Source organism: Xiphophorus maculatus, chromosome 4 (genome assembly GCF_002775205.1).
Source record: "Xiphophorus maculatus strain JP 163 A chromosome 4, X_maculatus-5.0-male, whole genome shotgun sequence".
Lineage (NCBI taxonomy): Eukaryota > Metazoa > Chordata > Actinopteri > Cyprinodontiformes > Poeciliidae > Xiphophorus > Xiphophorus maculatus.
This window is the reverse complement of record NC_036446.1, coordinates 22,239,051-22,262,260: the sequence shown is the minus strand read 5'-3', so window position 1 is coordinate 22,262,260 and position 23,210 is coordinate 22,239,051. Positions and strand designations below refer to the sequence as shown.

At 37.4% G+C, this 23,210-nt stretch overlaps 1 protein-coding gene across 2 annotated transcripts in view; it reads left to right on the top strand.

The window, feature by feature from the left end:
* The window catches only part of LOC102228072 (protein diaphanous homolog 3-like), a 163,655-nt gene extending 143,072 nt beyond the window's left edge, over positions 1–20,583 (top strand). For both annotated transcript variants that reach the window (XM_023331769.1, XM_023331768.1), the window contains one exon: positions 20,171–20,583. In XM_023331769.1, coding sequence (XP_023187537.1) covers positions 20,171–20,517 — 347 coding nt within the window. In that variant the 3' untranslated portion in view covers positions 20,518–20,583. The remainder of the gene's footprint in view (positions 1–20,170) is intronic.
* The last annotated feature ends 2,627 nt before the right edge of the window (positions 20,584–23,210 follow it).

Below are 23,210 nucleotides of genomic sequence, written 5' to 3'. Positions count from 1 at the left end.
AGGCTCCTTACAAAGTCTGGAAAAGTCAGGAATTCTTTTCAGTATTCTCCAGTATATAGAAAAATGTTTGTATGTTCACAACTTCTATCACCTGAAAGTTGGATCTCCTGTCTTCTTTGTTTATTCTCTTTGTTTCTTTTTTCATGGTGAAATTCAAAATTCATGGTGAACTGTTGAATTTTATACTTTAAAATAAAAAGTATGGGATTTTCACATGAAATAGGTGTAGGAACCTATTTCCATTTTACCCTTTTGGCCCTTCGTCATATCCTGCTGTCTCCTTCTCTTTCATGATAATGTTAATTCCTTTTTACGCACTTTTATTTAGTTCTGCTTAAACTCACGATTAATTACTACTTTAAATTGAACTTGGACGTTTATATCCCAGTTGATACAGTTATGGTTTGACAAACAATGAAAACCTCACCATCTATCCTTTAAGTTTATCCAAATACCAAAGCCTATGCACCAGATGGCATTTTGCCCATTTGCTGCCGAAACACCTTCTGCATGACAGATAAGGGGTGAGGGAAAGAGGGGGAGAGGGAGTAGTAACAAGGGAGATGCTGTCAAGATTCGTCACAGTCTTCCAGTGTAAAATGCCACCAGCATTTTGAGAAGGAGCCACAGAGGAGGAGACATTAGCATGATGTGTGTCTGTGTACAATCGTCTGTGTCCTGGGGCCATTTTACGACAGCAAACCTGCATGTGTACATCTGTTTCAAACATCAGTTCAACAAGTCATGTAATCTGGGCATAATGAAACTGAGATAGAGTGTAATAGATTAATGAGCTTTAGCTATGTACTACGAACTGGGTGTCATTCTTCTGTTGCTAAGTAAACATTGGCTTAGACGTATACAGGCATACATAAAATAATGCATGTTTGTTCTTTACTTTGTCCAATCAAATCAGAAAATCTGCATCTGTCTGTGTATAAGATGAAAAAAAAATATTACTCCTTTCCAAATGCCCTTTCCCTTTCTTCCGGCTTCCTTTTCTTTTCTCTATGCCATCTTTTATTCACAGCAGTGAGCGTGTGCATGCTGACTGGAAAACATGATCTCCACAAAGACTATTTCTCTCGCTTTTTTTTCCTAATCCACCCACCTAAGGCAATGAACCATTAGCAGCCACCAACCGGTGCCACACAGCAGCCTGCTTCAGAAGGTCTCTGGCTTGATTGCTCTGGTTTTGTTCCAGGTCTACCTGTTTACAAGGCTGCGTCTATTGGCAGGAACTGCATGCCTCAGCCGAGTGGTGTGTGTAGACTGTGATGAGAACAACCCAGCTTTGTTTCTAAATAGGTGTTTGTAACAAATGTTAATAAAGACTGGAAAAGAGCTGGCTTGTAAAAAAAAATCAGCTTGATTATCAGTCAGGATACAGTTTGTATTTAGAAACAGGATCTTACAAACTCCTTCAATGAGAGAAGGATTTTTTCACGTTAGGACTCGTGAAAAAATCCTGCCCGCCTGTCTTCATCCTTTGACATTTTTAAGACAACAAAAACATTAGCTTGCAACTGAAGAAACATTCTACCAGTTTTGCATTCCTTTGAATTATATTTTGAGTATTCACCATTGCATCATAATTACTAGGTTAATGTCAGCATTTGATTTTTTTATTTATTTTGTAACATAAATAAATTGTTAATTGACTTTCTGTCAAAGCTTAAATGACATCTCTGTGAGGTGGTGGTGGCCAGTAGTCTGAAACTTACAACTGTAATTTAAAAAAAAAAAAAAATCTAAATACAACTGGTATGTTATTTTTTTATTTATTTATTTTTTTTGTCGAATACACTTCTCTGTTTGATATGTTTATGGCATTAAAACACTGAAATATTGTGCTTAAAAAGACATAATAATAATTTATAATAATCCATGCTTTATGAACTCTCAAATCCAATATTGTTTTTATTATGATTTAAATCAACTGACTTACTACAGATCCTTGTAACCAGCACTCAATGGAGTGTCGAATCTATTTTATTTTATTGGTCCAAACCTGTCTGATGTAGAAACCCCTGGCTGAAAGATCTTTTTGATTTTTCAATTTAATTTTTATACAACGTTATTTCACACCACAGTCAATTTTGACTTATTTCACAGGACAAAGTGTGTCCCCCTTCATATTCACATTTATGCAAATACCGTTAAGTCTCTGTTCATTTATGTCATTTGAATCTGTCCCAAGCATAATAATGAAATAAGATATATAAAATAGAGATATATGACTTACCATACCACAGCAGTATAAGTTTGGAACCAGTTCAAAACAACCAGTAGTGTTTCCTACACTTGTGGCTAACCTTTGCAGCATTGACCACTATAATTATTGTCATGGATATTTTATATCTCAGCTTATTCTTCTCAGTACTTAGTCATTTATCTCCATGCAAGTGATCTCTTCATCACTGTTGCTCATGTATGCCTCGTCTTCTGTGTCTGAATGTGTGGGAGGCAGCATTGATTGTTTGAGTCTCGTAGTCAGAAGATCAGTTTTCTGGATCACCATAATGAGTAGTGTCTGCTGGCGTCAGAGAATGGATCTGTTCATTTCAATTAACCTGAAGACAAAAAGACTCGTCAAGAAGAAGCGAAAAAAAGAGCATATTTGCAGGTTTGTAATCACGGGTCTAGCTTCACTAGCTCATGTAGTTAGAGCAGTAGAAGGTGAAGACTTTCTTTGAGACACTTGTGAAGTCATTACCTTGGCTCAATTAACATATTGTACTTCACAATTAAAGTAGTTAATGAGCTCTGAATGATCATCCGCCACATAATGATCACAGATTATACATTATGGAGGAACCAGACCAACCTGCATTTGGAAAGCACTTCACGTTTATTACAACTGCTGTGAGTTTGTTTAAAAAGAAAAAGAAAACACATTTATGTCCATCTGATTTTTTTCTCGAGTACCTCTTTCTCGTTGTTGCTCTCATGTACTCTACCCTTATGTTCTCTTTGCAGCTGACTTTTACCCACCCAGATGTCTTTTGAATTTTTCATGTCTGCTTCTGCAGGGGTTTAATAATCAATTAAATTATTTGACATGTTTTTACCAGCACTAGACCCTTTGGTGTTTCAGAAGTAATAACCAACATCCACGTTAGGGCTGCGCAATATCCCACAAATAAATCCTCATCATAATATCAGAGTATCAGTGGCAAGAATAACTGGCTATAATATTCTAAGTGTCATGAGCTTTAACTTTGCATGCCAATAAGAAATTAAGCCTGTTGGAGTCTCAATGTGCCAGATGGCCACAACAAACTCAGATTACAGAGCCCAATATGCTAAAGGTCTTATAGTTTTGGAAACGTACAGAAAGACGAGGCAAATTTAGATTTATTGCACTTAATGACGTTGTTGAAGTAATTGCCACCCTCCTTGAGGTCTCTGCCCTACATATACTAGATGCATTTACCAATAATCATAAGTACTTCTTCTATTATATTTTATAACCTATTTCTCATAAAACTAAAGACACACTTTTTGATTTATATTGCTGCTCAGTAGCTATATAGTGTGCTCAGTTTTCCTTTGTTTATGGTGGCATTGTAAGAAATTGAGATGTATTTGTTTTTTTTTCCTTCTTTATTTTCAATGTCTGCTCATATTTACGGACATAGCAATTTCTTTCTTCTCAATTATAATAAAGTAGTTTCAGACAAACAAACTCCTCAAAGCATTCAAAAGACATGTGCACATATAAGCTGTGCTTTCACTACATTTTTTTCCATCCCTGTCTGATCAATGCCAGAAGCAGAAAAGAACACCAAAGCTTTGCTGACTTTTTTTTTTTTACAAACAGAAGGTGATACATGCTGTTATGATGCTTTGCCGTTTCAGAAGTTATTTACTGTTCACCCTCCCTCCCTTCTCCTTTGTTATTGACTTAGTCTCGTGTGTGTGTGTTTGTTGAATGCAGTAGAATGTGATAATTACCAATAGAATTTTGCTGCAGGCGACCCATTTATGTTCTGATGTCTCACACCGAGCCTTTGTTCACCTGATTGGCTGATTAAAGAAAACACATAACTATTAAAGGATTAAACACCCCATGTAAAACAGTGGATGTAAAACAGTGGATGTTTTACATTGCTATGAAAAACATCTTTGTATGATTTCATACATAATTGAAAAAAATATAAATTTTTTCTTCTTTTTACTTTTGACCAAAAGTCATGATCAATTAAACCTTTAATAACCCAAGTTTACCTTTCAAAAACAAAGAAGGATCAAATTTCATAACTGCTATACAATTTTGAAAAGTGTGGAATTTAGCGCTTACCTAAATGTATGGAAAAGAAAAATCTTAATCAGGAAAAAAATGTTGAATTGCCAGACCATTTTATATGTTTTATCTCTTAAAAGATTTCTTGAAAACACATGTCTTATGTTTTACATTTCAGACTACATTTCTTTAATTTGATCTGCAATATCACAAACTAGGTGGTAACCAACTCTTTAAACATTTTGTGTGTAAAACTATTTGGCTTCATCTTTGTTTAAAGCATCTACATTTAATAAGAAATAAAAAATAAATAAAACCTAATTAATTCTAAAATTGTCCAGAAGCCAGTGTTAACACAATGTTAAATGAGTACAGCAGAGAAAACTACATAAACAACATGGAACAAGGCAGATGTTTTGGACTCAAGTGTCCAAAATGTCATAAAAACCTAACTGAAAGAATTTGTACAAATACATAATTCTTTCCCTACATCACAATGTTTCAACCTCCACTGTGAGCAATAGCGTCTAAGCCACAACAAATACATATTCAGTTTTGGCATTGAGGACAATGAAAGTTCTTCCAACAGGCAAATACATATTAGCAGCATGTAGAATTTGCATTCAGGGCAGCTAAAATATAATATCCAGAAATATTGGATTGAGGCAATTCTTGGAAATTGTGATGATGATTGTCATTCAATAAACTGTGCAGCTCAAGTAGAAACCCTGATAACATCCATGATTACCTATTTTGAAGAAGTTAAAAGTTTGCTAGATCTTTCCGATGCAGAAATGCATCTATTGATTCAGTTATTTCCCTCCCAGTTTCCCACTAATTCAAGCAATTAAAATAGAAACAGTTGCATCTCAATCATGAGGTCTATGCACATCGATCTCACTTCATGAAACACCGTCAGTGTGTGTATGTGTGCGTTTGTGAAGACACAGGTTGGCTTTCAATTCATTAGCAATGTTTATCTAAAAAAAAAATACTTTACAAGGGAATTTTACGTGTGACTAAGTCTGGGAAAGATGATTATCAGGCACACACATGTCTCTGTTCCTCCTCTGCTTTAAGAACCTCTGTGAGTCAATGCAAACACTGAAGAAGCTGAATTATTTATTTGCGTGCAGGGTCAGCAGGACTTTTTCGTAATCCAGCTTGTTAATGCATTTATTATTCTATATCTCTATATTCCTTATCTCTTTCTCAGAATCAAAGCTTTGAATAGGTTGCAACCCTTGGCTGTTACCCCTGCCAGCCATTTACAGTTTTAACATATTCTATTGTCCTCCACTGCAACAGCCTCTATGGTCTGTCGAGACATAAATTATATTTGAGGGGAGCGTGGATATCTGCCGGCCCTGCGGGAGCTTTCAGAAGTGATAAGATGGATGTCACATGCATCGTAAGAAGCTAGACCTGCAAAGGATGCTTTTGTGCAAAACTATCACGGCTGAAACAGGCATCATTCAATTATTATCCATAGATAGGAATGTTTTTCTCTGCACAACGACACCAACCTTGTGCTGGCTCCTTCACCTTGAGGTCATTGCTGCAGCTTGAAAGACAGTTCTTGGTTTTTTGCTAACAACTCGCTGGAAAATGGACTTACACAGCTTAAATGCTGCTCCTCCTGCAAAGTGTACGGATTCATCTTTGCAGCTATATTGATTAAAATCAATAAGGTCCAATTTCATCAACAGCTCTGTCCTTGGCTTACTGCTGTCTCTCTTGCAGATGACTAAGATGTGTGATCAAGTGCTTCTTTCTTCTCTATCTTATTGAGGTGAATGGGTTAACTTGTCGCTCTTAGCTAAGACATTTACACTGCATCATTAGTTTACTGCACCGATTAAAGATTTTGTTGAGTGAAAACAAAAGTGTACAGGATTCAAAGAAATATTTTGCTGCTCAGACTCATGAAAAGCTTTTTTTTATACATACTTGTTTCTTCTGAAAATGTATGATTATATGTCTTACACAGAGCCATGTAGATCACTGATGCATGTATTTTTAATTGCCAGCCCATTCTTGGGAGTTGGAGGAGGAGGAGGCCCCTGGACGGAGGCAGTGTTAAACTCAGCCATGCTGCCCTGTCACTTAATTTGTTTCATCTGAGCCTGCCTCCCTGGCTCTCTCGCTTGCTTGCTGTCTCTCTGTTTCTCCCCCTCTCTGTTAGTCTGAGTGGTGCTAGCTGACCTTCACTGTGACACAGCCATGACTCTAATTGCATTGATATGTCAGCGAGCTCCAACGGTTGCAGGAGAGCATAGCGATATTAGCCCAAAGCACTGTGGCAGTGCCATGTGAGTTTTCTTTCTTTTCTCTGATGACTCACAGAATCAAGCCACTGAGAACAAATAGACAGACCAATGCTCGCACTCACATAACACTTGGGGATTGATTCTCAACATGATGCCAGGGCAGCACCAAACTTTGTGGGTGAGAGGCAGAGAAAGCCTTTGGAGCCCCTCAGCCATGCAATGAATTTTAGGAAAACTCAAAGAGCTTGGGATGTGACCAATGCGTTTCTGATTGGTTGTTTAGAAGCATGAATCCTTTTTTTCCCTTCTAATTTGAAAATCAAAAAGATCATAATTTGTCCACACTAATTTACTTATGTTTTGAATTGACACAATTATGTATGTGGTGGCTTTTAGTTTGAGGCAGCTGCAGAAAGGGGTTGCTTTCCGCACAGAACACAGCAACAACATCAAATTAAATTTGTCAGCTTGTGGATGCTCTCTGTTCTCTCATAATGAGCGCAGTGTTTCCTCCCTTCTTGTACCCTTCCCACTGTATGGATCTGCATTTGTTTTTAACATGTCTCAAACTGTTGAATGGAAAGTAGCAGCCCATCCAAAGATCTGCCAGATTTATGATAATGTTATTTATTTAGTGTCATCGTCGCTCTGTTTTGCTCAATTCTTTTCTGATGCTCTGCCTTTTTCTTAGTTTTGATTCTGATATGGTTTGATTTGATCGCATTTTTTTCCACCGCCAACTGTTGGGTGGGTGTATGCATATCCTCCTGCCTACAGGCTTCTGCATGTGTGTGTCATGTTTATTCATCAAAGATGAAATCTGAGATGAAGTGGAAGCATAAAATTAGCATATTGTACATGTTAGTCCGTGGATTAAAAGCCTTTTTTGTGCTCTGTAAAACAATGTCTAGATGGCGTCTTCATAGATGTCTCCATTGTTCATTTATATTTAAATTTTCACGACTACACAGTAAAGTCTGCACACAAAATGCAATAGGGCTTCAACTCTTGAAGCAGTCACAATATACAAACATGAAGGCAACTGACAATGCGTGAAGGGACATTATTATGCTTTATTTATCAGTTTTGTCATTTCTTCATTGTTTATTTCACAAAAGGGTTTAGATCACTTCGTAGGCCATTTTGTTCAGTAATAAATGCACCATATTCACCAAGGTTTTGGAGAAGTGTTCATATGATTTCAAGTCATATACTTTTTCAGTACAAAAACATTTATGAACCTAATAAAAATGACAAACAATGCAAAGATAAGAATTTCATACACAAAAGTTTAGGGCTGTTGTAAAAGAATATTTTAGTAATTGAGTACTCTCTAGAATATTTTTACGATTAATCAAGGAATCTCCCTCTCCCCATTCCTACCGTTTGCTCCAAAACCGTGCCGACGCAGTTCCTTTGCTGTCGTACTCCAACCATCGCGCCACAAAATTCAACAATCCTTATTTCTCCCCAAACCCTCATAAAGTGCCGCACAATTCAACACCATGCTGCTAGCACTTCACAACAACTCATAGGTGGAGGTAAGACCGCTGCCCACCACAAATAATGATTTGGGCGGAACACGGTGCGCTACATAATAAAACATTATTTAGCGAAGCTTCAAGGCACATAAATTTTCCTTGAGGAATTTTAATAATCGAGGTACTCGAATAATTCAAGGAATCGTTTCAGCCCTACAAATGTTTTAATCTGAAAGAGTCTCAGCTGTCATACCACTACAGGTCTATGTAAAAAGAAAAAGTGTTTTTATTTCACTCATTTAGGTCAATATTTCAAACTGACATTGATTGCATACAGATTACTATCTATAATTGACTTGTTTTTGTAAATTTAGGTGATTATCTTACAGCTAATGAAATTTAAATTCTCAAGTATTGCATAAGACCAACAAAAATAATTTGATATACAGAAATGTTATGTCCTAAACAATCATGCTAATTTGACAGTGAGCAACTAAAAGTTATTCCTAAAGGATCTCGCTAAGAGTTTTGTATCCAAGGCTCCAAGCATGTTCATGAAAAGTTGAGTGGAAGGACAAACTTTGATGTAGAGTGGTGCACAGGAAACAATAGCCTCAAAGGACGAGTGGAGGGACATGGATGCACGATGATTGAGGTCAGAAATGAAGTTTCTGCAGTCAGTAATGATATAGAGAGCCATGTAATTTTTGGTCATAAAAATAATTACATCTTTATTAATTAATGCTAAAAAAAACTGTCAAAATTATCCAAGCATCCAAATTACTATACACCCAGTGGACTTTTGTTAAAAGTTTACATTTTGACATAGTGATCTTTTTCTTTACACTAATGTATGGCACTTTTTGATCTGGTGAATACTATGCTGCCATTGGCAGTCTGTCTCAAGTAATTGTACTGTATTTAGATTATTTTATTTATTTTTTTATTTTTTGATCACTAGTCCTATTTTGCTTTTCGAATGAAATGGAGAACTTTTCACATCTGCGCTGGTGGTCTGTAGTTCTGTACGAAGAGTTGGGTTGAAGGACAGCTGATGAATGAGTAGCAGCAAAAAGAAAAAAGTCTGATTTTCAGACAAGACAAAAGAGGGGAAGTGAATGATACAAAGGAGGCAGAAGGAAGTGCATGTTGTGTTTTTTTTGTGGGTTTTTTTGAAAGAGCAAAACCTGTGTTGATGGAGACAGGCTGGTTACCAGATGGGTTTTGTCAGAGAGAGAAAAGGGAACACAGAGAGGAAAATGCTTAAGAGATGGTGGCTGATGTGGCTGTCTGTAATACGATATGGCAGATGCGATTTATTTTTAGGACACAAGGCCCCAGAACGATAGGTTTTATAGGGTTTTGAGTGGGTTGATCTTTTTAAATATTCAACTTCAATGAAATATGGAGCATGACTCCAGGCTGTTTGGAATTCATAAGTCTGTTTGGCAGGACTGGCCCCGCATATTGAGAGCTGTCAGAGTCGGCCCTAGTGTTAAACACAACCCCTCAGCTGGCAGTGCAAACAATGGCAGTGAAAAAAAACTCACAGAGAATAAAAGAAACAAACAATAAAACACTTCAATTGGAGGTAGAAGTATTGAATCAGCAGTTACTGTAAAGACTGAGGATAATCGGCACATGTTGCCTGTAGAGGTTTGAAAATAATGCCACCTAGATGAGGGAGCAGGACTAAATGTTCTTCATTTTGTTTTTAAGTTAAGCTAGACATGAAACTATTAGATGTCTATATCAAAGTCTTCATGAAACATTATGAAGTTTAATAGTTGTACAGGTTAAACATTAAGAAGCAAAGAGTTAAAAAGAACTTAAGTGTTATTAGGGCTTCATTTTAATCATATTAGCTTTACACTGTGGAGAAACATATTATTCCAAGAGTGAGCTGAACAATGTGCAGGAAAAGTTATTTAAAAGTTATATATATTCTTAAGTGAATTCCCTGAAAACTTCTTCCATCAACATATGGTTGCTTACTTTGTTTATGACCATCTGCAATAGAAGTGTGCCACTGAACAGGAATGAATAATATGAACTTAAAATATCTACTGGTATTTATTTCGATGAGGATGTAAGTGAGAATGAAACATAAAGATGAAAAGCCTTTTTGGATGTAAGCATATCCCTTACATAGAGTCAGAGCCTATTAAAAAACCAATAAGCACAACAATCTGTTTGAGAAGGGCATGATGAAGTGGAGCTTATTCTTCTCTCTGAATATTTTTCCCCCTACTTCAGAATATGAAGCTGCAACCAAAATGTTCAGAAATAAAGGAAAAGTACTAATTTGAAGATTTTTAGTGTTTGCGCATAATAGGCTAATTTCTATCTTGTAACCAATTATTGGTGCATGTTTATTTGGATGCATTTTCCTCTTAATCTTATTATCGGAAATGTCCTTATGCATTTTATGTCCTAAACTATTGTTGACCATATTCAAAATGTTGTTGCTCATTATGAAAAACATTTCTAAAACTGTCTTAAGAATTCAGATTTTTTCCCCCCAAAATTAACAGTGTTCCCTGCCGTTTCAGTGAGTCTCTGCGCATAATGAGCCATAGTCCTCCGGACATGCTTTTCATAAACCTTTCAGTGAACAAGTTTATTATTTCTTGGAGCTGACTGATTGAAAGCTAACAGAGAAATGTGTGCTTCTGTCTTTCTGAGTTGCGAATGAGTTGCAGCTTTGAGGCTGGAGGCATGTGAAGGATCAATATTTTTCTCACCGTTTGTGTGACAGGTGTACACTGCGAGAGAAAAGCGGCTGATAGAAATCCTTAGTTAGTGTGAACTCACCGAGGGGAAATACATATGCATTAGGTTACGACTGCTGGGGATATTTACCAGCAGTAACCACACAAACAACAACAACAGGTAGCGGAGCCTGAAACCAAGACATGTTTAATTCATGCCAGTTGCAGCAGAGTGCACTTGCTCTAAACCTGTATCTGTGAAACAGTTGGTGCTTATTGGGAGTAGACCACATTGGTGTGATTGTGCGTGTGTGTCTGCTTCAATGCAGTGATGTGTGTCTGTCAGGCTGTCTTGCTATGTTTGCGTCTGATGTCTGCTTTTCTGTGTGTGTGCGGCAAACAAACAGAGAAGAGAGACCCCAGGAAATGATGATGTCCCTGTATAAAGAAACATTCTCAGTCCATTACCCTGCATGTAGAAATAATTAGTTTAAAGCGAGAGTAAGAGCCTAGGTTGCAGGAACCATCTGCCAGGTGTCTTTCCACTTTGTAAAGCAGGCAAAGTAATTTGTGCTCCTTGAAGAATTGTACCTCTTTTTTACACCAGTGAATGCAAAGTTCATATTTGCAGGTTTGCTGACCATGACTTTCTGTTAATCTTGCATCTCGCAGTGACATGTAGCTCTCTTGAGATTAATTTAAAAGTCCTTATTTCTCAAAGATTATTCATCCCTCAAGCCATAGTGCAATGCTAGGATAATGTTTTTCTCTTTATTCAAAACGTAACAATTATTACATAATATATTTACTCTTTTTTTATCTAGTTCTGGGTGTTCATTATGTTGCTGTGATTTTACTTGTATTGATCCATTTCTGCCATCAGAACATGGAAACTACTTTTATCATGTTTTCTCATATCTTTAGCTGCTGATGGTCTAAAGATTGATCTTCGGCTACATGAAACAAAAGTTTTTCTTCTGTTTTGGCTTTGCTGTTTTCTGTCCTCTGCTGAGTGTCTTCGGCAGTGTGATCCAATGTGTACATGGTAGAAGTACTAGTAGCAGGAATGCAGGCTTGCTTTGAAAGCAGCATTGGATCCACCAGGGCGTGTTAATGCAATGTCATGCTTGGCTGCAGTGTACACAGGTTTAGGTTCAAACTTTCAGCCAAAGGACTTGAGCTCGGGCTTTTCATATCCAACAGTTTTGCCTTGTTGGATTTAAGCAGTCAACTATTCTAACAACACTAGTAATGCCTTGTTCTTTTAATGTTGATGAACAAATCAGACACTGCATTATAGCCACAGTTAAATTATTACCCGCCTTGTTGCAGCACAATGTCCTGTCAGGAAAACCTGACACGTTTTTAGAAGAGTGGTCCTATTTCCAACACAGCAGCAGCAACACTTCACTGTAACAGCAGCTGGGGCCGAAGAGGGCTGTGCTGAAACTTCTTAGAGGTGACTCAAAGAAGATGTCAGAGTCTGAGATGTTTATCCTGCCTCCAAACACCCCAGATACCAATGTTACGGGGCTTGATGTCTGCGGGAAGGAAACCTAATCCACAAAGACCCCACCTCAAACCCCACAGGGCCCAAACCACCATTTAAAAATGAAAGCCCCCAGATGTCCTCTTTGCATGTACTGACTGACTGGAGCTGTTTTTATAGCGCAAATAATAAAAAAGAAATCATTTAATTTTGAGCCAGTGGTCCAAATGTTATGCCTCTGTATATACACACCTAAATCCACAGTTTCTCAGATAACGCAGTTAAACAAATATGACATATTGAAGATGTCTTCTGTTTTGTCTGTACACTTCTGTGTGCAAAGGTCTTTGTCATATCCATTAAGAAAATTCTTACCAGGCTGTAGTCACAGGGTGACCTATAAATGTCAAGCAACCACTGGCCGTTCTCTCTTCTGAGCCACTTACACAGACTCCACTCATGGTGGTCACAGATCACTGATGTATCGCTCAACATTTTGTGGTTTTACGTTGAACTCTCAGTGATCATTTAGTGTTATATTTACAGAGAACTCTCCCAGACTGTATAAACGGAGTTAGTCTTTCCTTGAATGTCTTTTTTTTTTTCATGCAAAAGCACATTTACAAGTTGCCTTTTCCTAATAAGTTTTGTGAATGTGACCTTTGTCAAATTGTGTATGTCAGACTTTAAAAAATGCTAACTAATACTTTTTAGAATAGATATTACTGTTATTATATATAAAATCCTATTTAATGCAATAATTATTCGGACTGCATAAACTTTAAATTTTGTTAGCGCCTATGTTTTCTTTCTTTTGTTTTTTATTTACTGAAAATATAGTCAAATATACAACCAAACCAAAAACCTTCTAAATGAAAGCCTCTGAAAGCAGCACAAGGAATGTAAGCGATTTCTTTCTGTTGTCAAGTGGAATTTTCTAAGGTTTAATTAACAGCAGGGTTCTTCATATTTCTAAGTCACCTGGAATATTTCTTTTTCTTGCAGATTCTTTTAGCTGTGTTGTCTGTGTATCCAAAATAGTGCTTAAGATTGTTGAATGTGTTAGAAAGGATACAAGAACGGTGGGTGTTAAATCACAACATAACAAAGAATAACACTTTGACATGCAATAAAGAAACGAACACCTCAGTCACCTAAAACTGTGCTGTTTTTCACATTACCCAGAGGGACTGCGACATTTCTCTTTCAGCAATCCACCTCCAAGCCTGCTCTGTTTTCTCTTCTGCTTCATCTTTATAACACCTTCACTTTTTCTACTTTATTTCAGTCTAGAACAAATTATAGTCATTGAGTCCGAATCATGCCACTGTCTCTGGGCTGGTGGTTCTGTCCACCCTGTCATCTTCTTCCTAATTATTACTTTTCCTCCCCTCTTGTTTTCTTTCCACTCACCTTTCAGTGCCTTCTGCTTCTCTTCATGTTTAATCCCGTTTGATGTTTTTTCTCTGTGACAGAGCCTGTAGACAGATCAGTGTGCACACACACAACAGGCTACAACCAGCAAACAAGGGACAAACCTTCAGTGATTGTTGCATTGCCCCATAATGATCTTTAATTACAGCCGGCCTACCCAGGATACACACAGGAATGCTAACAAGCTGTCTGCTAGTGTTTACCTCTAAGAAGTCTTGCTTCATGACACTGCCAAATTCTTAACTTTAGAGATCAAACTAAAATGTAACTTTTCTTTACGTCCAAGTCCTTCGCTTTCAACTTCACAAAATATAAAATTTCATTCTTTTAGACAAAATAATGAGGTTGGTTTTCCAACTGTTGTCTGAACTTGTACAACCGTTCATCAAAGCTGAGAAAGTTAAGACTGTTTAGTTATCTTGGGCTGTTTTCTTCCTTTCGAGCATTTTTTCTAGTCTGACTATAAAAGTAAGAAATTTAGTCGCTGCATCTGTTTTTCTTGTACTAGTTGTTGACGGACAAACAGTAGTGAAGTCGTGTCATGTTACCAGATAATCATCCCAGGCACAGCAACAAATCTACTAAAGAGCGACCGAAAAGGGTATCAGTGAATTGCATTTGAGATTCACAGAAAATTCAACTAGTGATGGCAGTCAGACATGATCAAAGTTACTGTGTTGTAGGGCTCAGTTACAATATTGGGCATTTTTACAAATCAAACATCACTGATACCTAAGCTGAACCAGGAAGGATCATAACAACCACATTAAGATGGAACTTTAAAAGAAGACTCTGACTTTGGCTAAAGAGACGGCTCTATAGGTGTTAGGGATTTTTGAGATAATGTTTTAATTTACTGTAAACATATTATTAAGGCAGTACATTTTCAATTCAGACAGTTAGTCGAAAAAACTGATTTCTTGTTGTTGTTAGAAAAAATTAGAAAGGAAAATCAAATTAGGCCAAAAACTATATCGGCAGGTCAGAGCTTTACAAAATCAGTGATTGAAAGTTAGCAACAAAATCCATAGACATTTGGATTTTTTCAAAACGCACATTGCCAAAAAGCTGCGTTTTGATTTATGGCAGGTGTAAGTAAGTAAATATTTTTGGTCCAATCAAAGTCCATATCCAAACTTTTTTGAATGAAGGTTGTGAAGAGATGAGTCTACACACCTCGCTGAACTAAAGCAATGTTGCCAAAGCTGTTAAAATATCTCTCCTCAGCCACCCTGGAGACTTGTAAATGATTTCACAAGATGCTTCTTTATTTGGATTTAGGTTTTCTCAAATGATTTATCTAATCATTTCAGTTAGTTTTTCCTTCTTTTTAATTTTGAAGCTTGTTAAACAGCTGGTGAATACAATTTTAAAACTACATAAAGCTTATTTATCTTGTAAAATCTGAGTGTATTTTTCACACTCAGTTTTTGTTGTGTACTTAACTTTTAAATGCATCAAAGTTAAAGGCTCTTGAATAGCATGTATTATTATAATTAACTTAAAAAACCTCCTTTATTAAATACATAAGACCTCTTATAATAAAATCCACTGCACCACATATAATTTTCTTTTGAAGTTATCTATTTTTAAACATACAATAATAGAGCCTACAAAAGCTGATGATATAGCTTTTTCCACTCTGTTTAAATAATAAGCAAAATCACCAGAAGCTGTAATAGCACTTACATTTGTTAAATCATTGCTTTTCTTATTGAGTCAGCACTGACATGTCTAGAAAGTATTAAATTAAAAGATAGATGTATCCTCCTAGACATAGTAGCTGCAGATTAAGGCTGTATTATTGTATATGTTGCACATTATCAACAGGCGCTTCAGAAAAAAATTCCTTTCATATAATAATTACCAGATAACATAGTCATTATTACGTTTATTTAGCAGAAAACATGTCAGCTATCCCGATTTTAGCCTCCTACAGTATTTCTTCTTTATTTATTTATTTTTTGTCAGTTTGTACAAAATGAGCAATTAGAAAACATTAACTATGGCCTATGAAAAACTGGCTTAGAAAATTTCTTGCTGTTTTTCTACACCTCGCATTAAAAAATAATCAAACACTTGACAGTTTAATCGCTGGTTGAAATATTAGTTTATTTATATTTTGAACTATTGCTGTTTCTTTAAAGGTTTTGTTGTTTGTTGTATGATACACGTGCACTTGTAAATGTAAAAGGCAGGAGGGAAAGTCAACATGTACGCTGAACGCACATTGCCAACAAGCTGCGTTTTGATTTATGGCAGGTGTAAGTAAGTATATGTTTGATCTTGCTAAGTTTAACTCGTTGTGTCAGTCATTTCTCTGAGGGAAAACATCTCTTCACTGTCTGTGCCTCTTTCTGAGTCTTCATGACTACTCTCTTCTTAAAGTGATCAAATACACCCAACATCATAAAAGATGACAGAAAGGGAGGGCAAAAAGAGAGGAGACGAGAGGCTCATCTACATCTGTATTTGAACAGGAAAATGCAAACGGACCAAGTGATCTGAGCAAGGAGAAAATGTGAGTTTCCTTCAGCAGTTATGTGCAGGGAGGAGGGGAAAAATTAACAAAAGCTTCATTTTCTCTATTGGGCAGGGCCATTTAGATTTACACAGAATGCCATCTTATTAGACATGTAGCAAACCACTATTGTTCCATCTTGAAATTCCCAGTGATGCTTTCAAGCCATTTAGAATTGCAACATGTCTGTTTGATTTGAGATTTTACTTGTCTTCTGCTGCAACAGAAGCAGTGTCAGTCGCTGGGTAAAAGGCTCTGGGCTTTGAGACTCACAGTTTTAAAGACCGTTTTGCAGAGAAGCTGAAAGCGAGAAGCTCCGTCTGCCAGCTCGTTTATCAATGTTTTTCTTCTCAAGTCTGCCTTCCAGGAAACTAAAGGGCAGCGTTGCACTGAAGTTTGTGATAGACTGGTATTTCAGCACAATCACATTGTGTTTATGGTTTGCACTCTGGAAAATAGTGATCTTCCGACTCTGTTGACTGTTTTGTTCCAGTCTCTTCACAGCCAGTCGTATAGATGAGTTTGTTGTTACTGCAAAGGTGGCAGTATGGCTTTTTGAATCACATAGAGAAATATACAGCCACGTTTTGTTGCATATTTCACTGTCTCCTGCCTGCTTACCAACTTTTCCACACATGAGGAGAACACCCGGGAGGTGGAGGGAGATGAACGAGTTCAGGCTCATCTGCATTATTGGAAGCTACAAATATAAATGGAACAAATGATCTTATAAAGGGAAACGTGGAGTGCTGTTTGCTGCTTTTTGAAAATTGAACATAGCTCTTTTTCTCAGGCTTATGGGACAGGAAAAGCTTTCTAATGGACTGCCACTTCAAAGTGTTGAGTTCCGATATTGAAAAATAAGTATACTGCTTTCATACATAGATTAGAGTACATATTCCAGATATCCTGTCAATCATTTAAAAGAACACAAATGCAATATTTGTCTATCTTAATTATCAACGGTTTTAAAAGGAAACTGCAGCTCTAAGAAACCATTAATGCTTCAGGAAACAAAAAAAGCTAATCCTATTTCCCCATAACTGCTGTTGGTCAAAGGCAGTAAGTGAAAAAAACAAACAAAATAAACCTACCCAATTTACACGGACATGCACCAAATTATTTTTCTTAGAGCTGAAACTGAACGGCAATTAAGATAAACGCCAGAGAGCTGTCAATATATAAAAGCAGAAAGCATCCATGGGGACTCTACTGAATACTCTTTTATTATATCTAATTATTTATGGAGAACTCTTACTTTTGTTGTTTTTTTTAGGAGGAGTGGGGGGGTCAGGCCTGTTACATGTGGGAGAAATAATTTGTCTTTTCCTGTTCCAAATCTAATCAGATGTCCATACTGATCATTTTGAAAAGTGTTGCTAGTCACTCAGGCCCCCTTTTCTAGCAAACTCTTGATAATGAGACTTCCTGCCACAAGCCTTAATTTTGAGATTTAACTGTCAGTCGTGTGTAAAAGTGGTAATGGACGCTCTGGATGTCTGGCTCGATTAATTTTTTTATTTTTAGAAACTGCTCTCTCGTTATTTCCTATCGTGCCATACATAGAGTTCATATCGGGAAAGAGTATGCTAAGGCGGTCAAAATGTGAGAAAAGTTAAGCTGATTTTTTTTTAAGAAAGATTTACTTTCTATGTCTCGCTTGTGGGCATGTGGGCAGCCAGCTTACAATGTACTTTTTTCAAATAGTCAGGTGCTCAAACTTCAATGCTTACGAGTGTGCCTAAATGTTTAGTTAAATTGTTTAGAAAGTTGTTCATGCAGTCACTAATTAACCTTAAAACAGTTCGATATTGATTAATGTAGCGCCCTTACCACCGTTAGTCGACCAGTTACTGTGGTTTGGGTCACTGAAATGGTATGCGAGAACTAAATTTGATTGTTCTGCCGACACGTGTGTGGAATGTGCTTGGAGACCAGATTGATCTTTTCTCTGCTGCCCGCGCCGTCGCAGCATGTGTTCTATGGAAAACCTGTGCTGGTCTAGTGTTCAAACCCAAGGCCATCCAGAGCGGCAAATTTGATTAAAATTTGACTTGGCTCGTTCTCCCTTGCACCCTTTGTCAGCTGTTGGTTAAATGAGTCCAACCTGTTAGATGAGGTATGTTTTACATCTCTCTGATGTGTTTTACAGCTTAGATGAAGGCATATGTTGAGAAGCTCGGGAAGCTTCAAAGGATGGGGCAGTTTGGTGTCACAGACAGGCAGAATGAGGAAAGAACTGAACTTGCCAGTTCTTTGATCATCTTCAGTGCTAAAGTCAGATCCCTGTTAGGAAAAGAAGAAAAAAAAATGGGTTTCTAGATAAAACATCTTATTCAAGCATGCATTTTTTCTGTTTTTGCTTCTTTTTGAAGTGCAAAATGTGTATATGTAATGATACCACGTTTTGTAGATTTTCAAAGATAATAATTAAGGCTGCTTGAAGTCCTGAAAGTGAGATTAAAATGAATGCTAAAAAAAATGTATCCTACATTTTCTTCACAATGAATATCCGCCTGCCTGTCCTTTTTCCCTGGTGTTGGTTTAAAAGAGATGTCAAAATGCAAATACTTAATAACACAATGCATTGTTCTCACAGCTTCAGCTTTGAATTTGAGAGTTTTTTTTTATGTGTTAAGGAAGAATGTTTGTGTTGTGCTGCTAAGAAAGACAGGCACAGATGCCAGAGTTTTAGAGGGAGGACCAAGGAACAGGATGTGATGGGCAAACTGGGAATGGATAGACTGCGGGGAGTAATTGTTAGCTGTTACTGTTCAGACTGTTACAACAGGAAGAAAGGACGAAAAGAGAGTGAGACAGTCATCCAAGGATTGAATCTTCAGCTCTGGTTAATGTTCAGTCATACCAGCAAAGTAAACACATGCTACTCATTTCGCCCCTCACTGCCTCTTGTTTGCTTTTTTTGTGTGTGTGTGTGTGTGCGTGTGTGTGTGTGTGTGTGTGTGTGTGTGAATGTCGAGAGTGTGATTGTTGGCTTTCTTTGCTTATTTTGCACTTGGGGTCCTTCTTCCCGGCTCTGCTCCCTTTATCCTTATTTATTTGTCAGAGGTGGTGTTCAGGGACGTTCCTTGTCATTCGTCAGCTTGGCCCATAAAACACACTGTCATGACTGACTGGCCACGCTCCAAACTCATTACCGATTGGCTGACAGAGCGGGTCGCTGTGTTCTGCTCTGCTGTGTTGACTCCTGTTTGCCAGACATTTCAGGCTCGGGAAACTTTAAATGCGCCGGCGCCTTTCCTTTCGCCGCTCCTCTCAGTCTCACACTCAAGGTCACATGAATATGGATTTCGCCTCCTCTTCCAGTGCGCACATACTGATGATGAAGTCTAAGATCTACTCACAGGGATTATAATTCAGAATGCAGGTTTGATTCTGGCAACTGGGCGTCGCTCTGTTCCACTGTCTGCCCGGAAACAAACATGTTTTGGAGGAATAAGAAAAGATGAAGAGGACTTTTGTGCGAGCGGAGAAGCTGCAGAAGGAGAATGGATGATGATGGTGGGAACGAGGGAGGTGGAGCCGGGTGCGGGGGCAACTTGTGAGAAAAACGTGAAAGAGAATATGAGATTGGAAAAGGCCAACATACTATGTTATTGAGTTTCTGTTGCAGTTGATCAGCCATATCCATTTTATCATAGCGAGTTGGCTGCACGCCACAGTCTGCTGCAGAAAATCTATCCTCATCAATGTGCATATGCACTGTATTTATGTCTGTTCATCCAGAAGAACTGTATGCATGAACATTTATTTTGCACGTCAACATGCTTGCTAAAGTGCTTATTACTTTCTAATACTTTTATGTTTGCTGCGTTATAACTGTCACTACATTTTCTAGTCACTCGTCTGCGTCTCCTCTTTGTAATTTAATCTGTAATCTGATTAACCTCTCTGGCTTTTCATTCATTTAACGAGTCACGCTTTCCCTCCTCCTCATTCTCCTCCCGCCTCTCTTCACTATTGTTCTCACTCCTTTGCCTTTGTTTTTCTCATGCAGAAAACAACAAGGCACCTTTGCAAAGGTCTCGCTCCCGGCAGAATGTAAATGCGAGCTCGGCGGCGTCAAAACCTCCCCCTGCCAAGGAGGTGCGCAATGAATCTGAAGGCTATCCATCTGTAGCCAGGGCCAAGGCTTCTGCCTGTTCTGAAGTGGGCCAAAAGTACAAAAACACTCCGGGTCACAGCCGTGGGCTGGACAGGGAGCGGGCGGCAGACAGAGAAGTGGTCAAGCTGGCTGAGAGAAAGCCAGAAATGAAAGTGGAGAGTCCCGTCCTCCAGACGGCCGCCGACGCTAACGGAGAACCCGATGTGGAGGCTCTACTGGCCAGACTCAGAGCGTTGTAAGATTCATTTCTCATCACTGAAAGAAAATGTTACATCACCGCAAAAATGAAATAAATAAATGCTTTTCATGTAAGCTATGGATTCTCCTAAAACATTATCTCAAAGGACCAACATTACTAAAAAGAGGAAGGAGACGTGAGTCGCCACACAGTTAGTACAATAAAAGTAATGAGTCTGAATACTCAGATTTTAATCCTTAATGACATGAAGGTAATTAAAAACATAATTATATCCAAAAAGATTTAGTAGAACATGATCCTGATATGTGTACTGCCAACATACAGTAGCTACATATTAATCGGACAATTTCTGCTTTGTACTGACAGATGTAACATTGCTCAGCAGCTCTATGTATTCTAGAGATATGCAGTGTTACAGAAAACTTTCACATTAGTGCTTTTTTGATTGTACTTTAGATGCTGGCCTTTGCATGTTAGCAGTTTAACACAATATAATTGTATAATAAGAAATTTTTACGCTTTATTTTCTTCTATAATATATGTACTTTTATTCTTTTCTAAGATTTTGATATATTTTATACTCCAATCACATAAAGGATAAAGCATTAAGCCATGATTATACTTTAATGGTACTTAAATCAGGATTCCTACACAGTCTTAAAAAGCCTCAAAGAACTGTATTTTCTTTCACAATCAAAATATTTTATTTTCTAGATTTTCTCCTTCCTTTTTTCCCCAAAAAGGACAAATATCTAAAAGTGCTATATACATGCAGTTATTTTTTTTGTTGCTATTGTTTATTTTATATTGAGTTATATTTAAATAAAATACTTTATCTTTGATTTGATGCATCTGTCCTTGATCCTTTGGTTTTTGACCTGTTGGCTGAATGTATACCCATACAAAATTTAAATGGTGAGTTTTTTATTTTCACTACTTTTTATGGACTCTTTAAATCTCGGCTGAATAGAATGTTGCTTACACAGGTGAAATATGAGCAAAGCTTGTAATTCTTTTTTCTTTTTTTGGCATTTTTACAAAAAGATTGAATGCAACACAGTTCCAAACCATTTTTGTTTTCTAATATTTGATCTAATTTTCTGAGATTTCAAAAGTTATAAAAACAACAATAAGACATGTAGAAATTTAAGTCTAGAAAAGTATAACATTTTAAAATACTAAATAAAATACTATATTAAATGTCAGTTTGTTTTTGTATTTTGTCTCTGATTTTTCATAACTTTTGTGTGACGCACCTAAATTTGCAGAAAAGGCTAAACTATTGTCTTAAGCGCTGTTGAAAATGCCGTGTATCTTCATTCTAACATTCCTTCTGTCATTACTCGTCAAGTGCATATTTTTGTCTTTATCTGTATTCTTCAATTTTATTGAAATATTTACAATAAAATTTAAGCAGTTTTCTTTTGCCTTTTATGAATATTTTTTGTAATGTCATCTGTGTATGTACTTTTTTTTATCTTTAGCATTGCTCATGGTCATCATACATGTAGTTCTGGAGCAGATTTCTGAAGGTAAGCACTGATTACATCTTCACATGCCTGACCCGAAAAAACCCCTAAGGAGCTTGAAACCACCAAAACACCTCATAGTTGTTAACAAGTGCAGACAACCTAACAACCACTGAACACCAGTTTGCAGCACCAGTCAGCAAGTAAAGCTCCAATAACATTTGTGGTGAGGATGGTGTGAGACAATCAACGCGGCTCCAGGGAGTTCAGATCATCTGTTACATGTCTGTCTTCCAGTGTGATTTTTTTGTAATCTTTCCATAATCCCCTGGAGTACTGGTCATAACTGCAGCAACTTTACCACAGACACAATGCTGCTTGATCAAATGTGTACTGGAACAGGTGTGTGAGCATATTGTAAATGCACTCTGCAGACAGCTTCTGTGTAAAAGCAGCAGCTATTTTGGTCGATATTGACACCTGAGGTGGGACGATCTGCATCTGACTGAGAGGTGTACATTGCTCCCCTTAGGATGCGCACCTTTCATGGCTTCCTGGTAAATTCTGTTTCTGTATACATGATGGATCATACAATAGACTTCATTTCACACAACTATTACCTAGATTTTATTTTTTTAATGAAAAGCCCTCTAATCATCTGCATAGAAAATGAAAAAACTAACTTATCTTCTTTTTTTAATACCTTTGGATCCTTAAATATTTCTAACAGTTTCACTGCAGACTAAAACCTTATTATTAAAAGCCTGTGTGAATTCGACTGTATTTAAAAAAAAAAAAAAAGACATTAAACAGCACAGCGCCGAACATATGCCTCCTTCATAACATAAATCACTGGTACATGAATATACAAAAGATTAAACCCAGAAGTCTTTTATAATCCGAGCAGAGACAAGATTGAACAGTTGGGGAAGAGAAAGCTGCAGACCAGTTAACCCACTATCTGACGAGGTCTGCTTGCATTAGCCTGGCAGCTGGTGAATCTATTCAGTGCTGGGAGCGGCACAACTGTCCTTATCTGGAAAAGAGCCAAAGACAAACATCTCCCCAGCGATGCAAACAGCCGTTTGGGGAAAGCAGAGCAGTTGCTAACTAAGCTCCTCCAGAGGCCTTGATATAGCTTTGGGTGGCAGCAGCACGCTTCACTTCAAAATCAAACTGAGGTGTTTTATGCTTCTCTGTAAGGTTGGAACACCAGTCTGGCAGTCATCAGTTAAATGGGTGATTTAGAGGAGAAGCTTTTTTT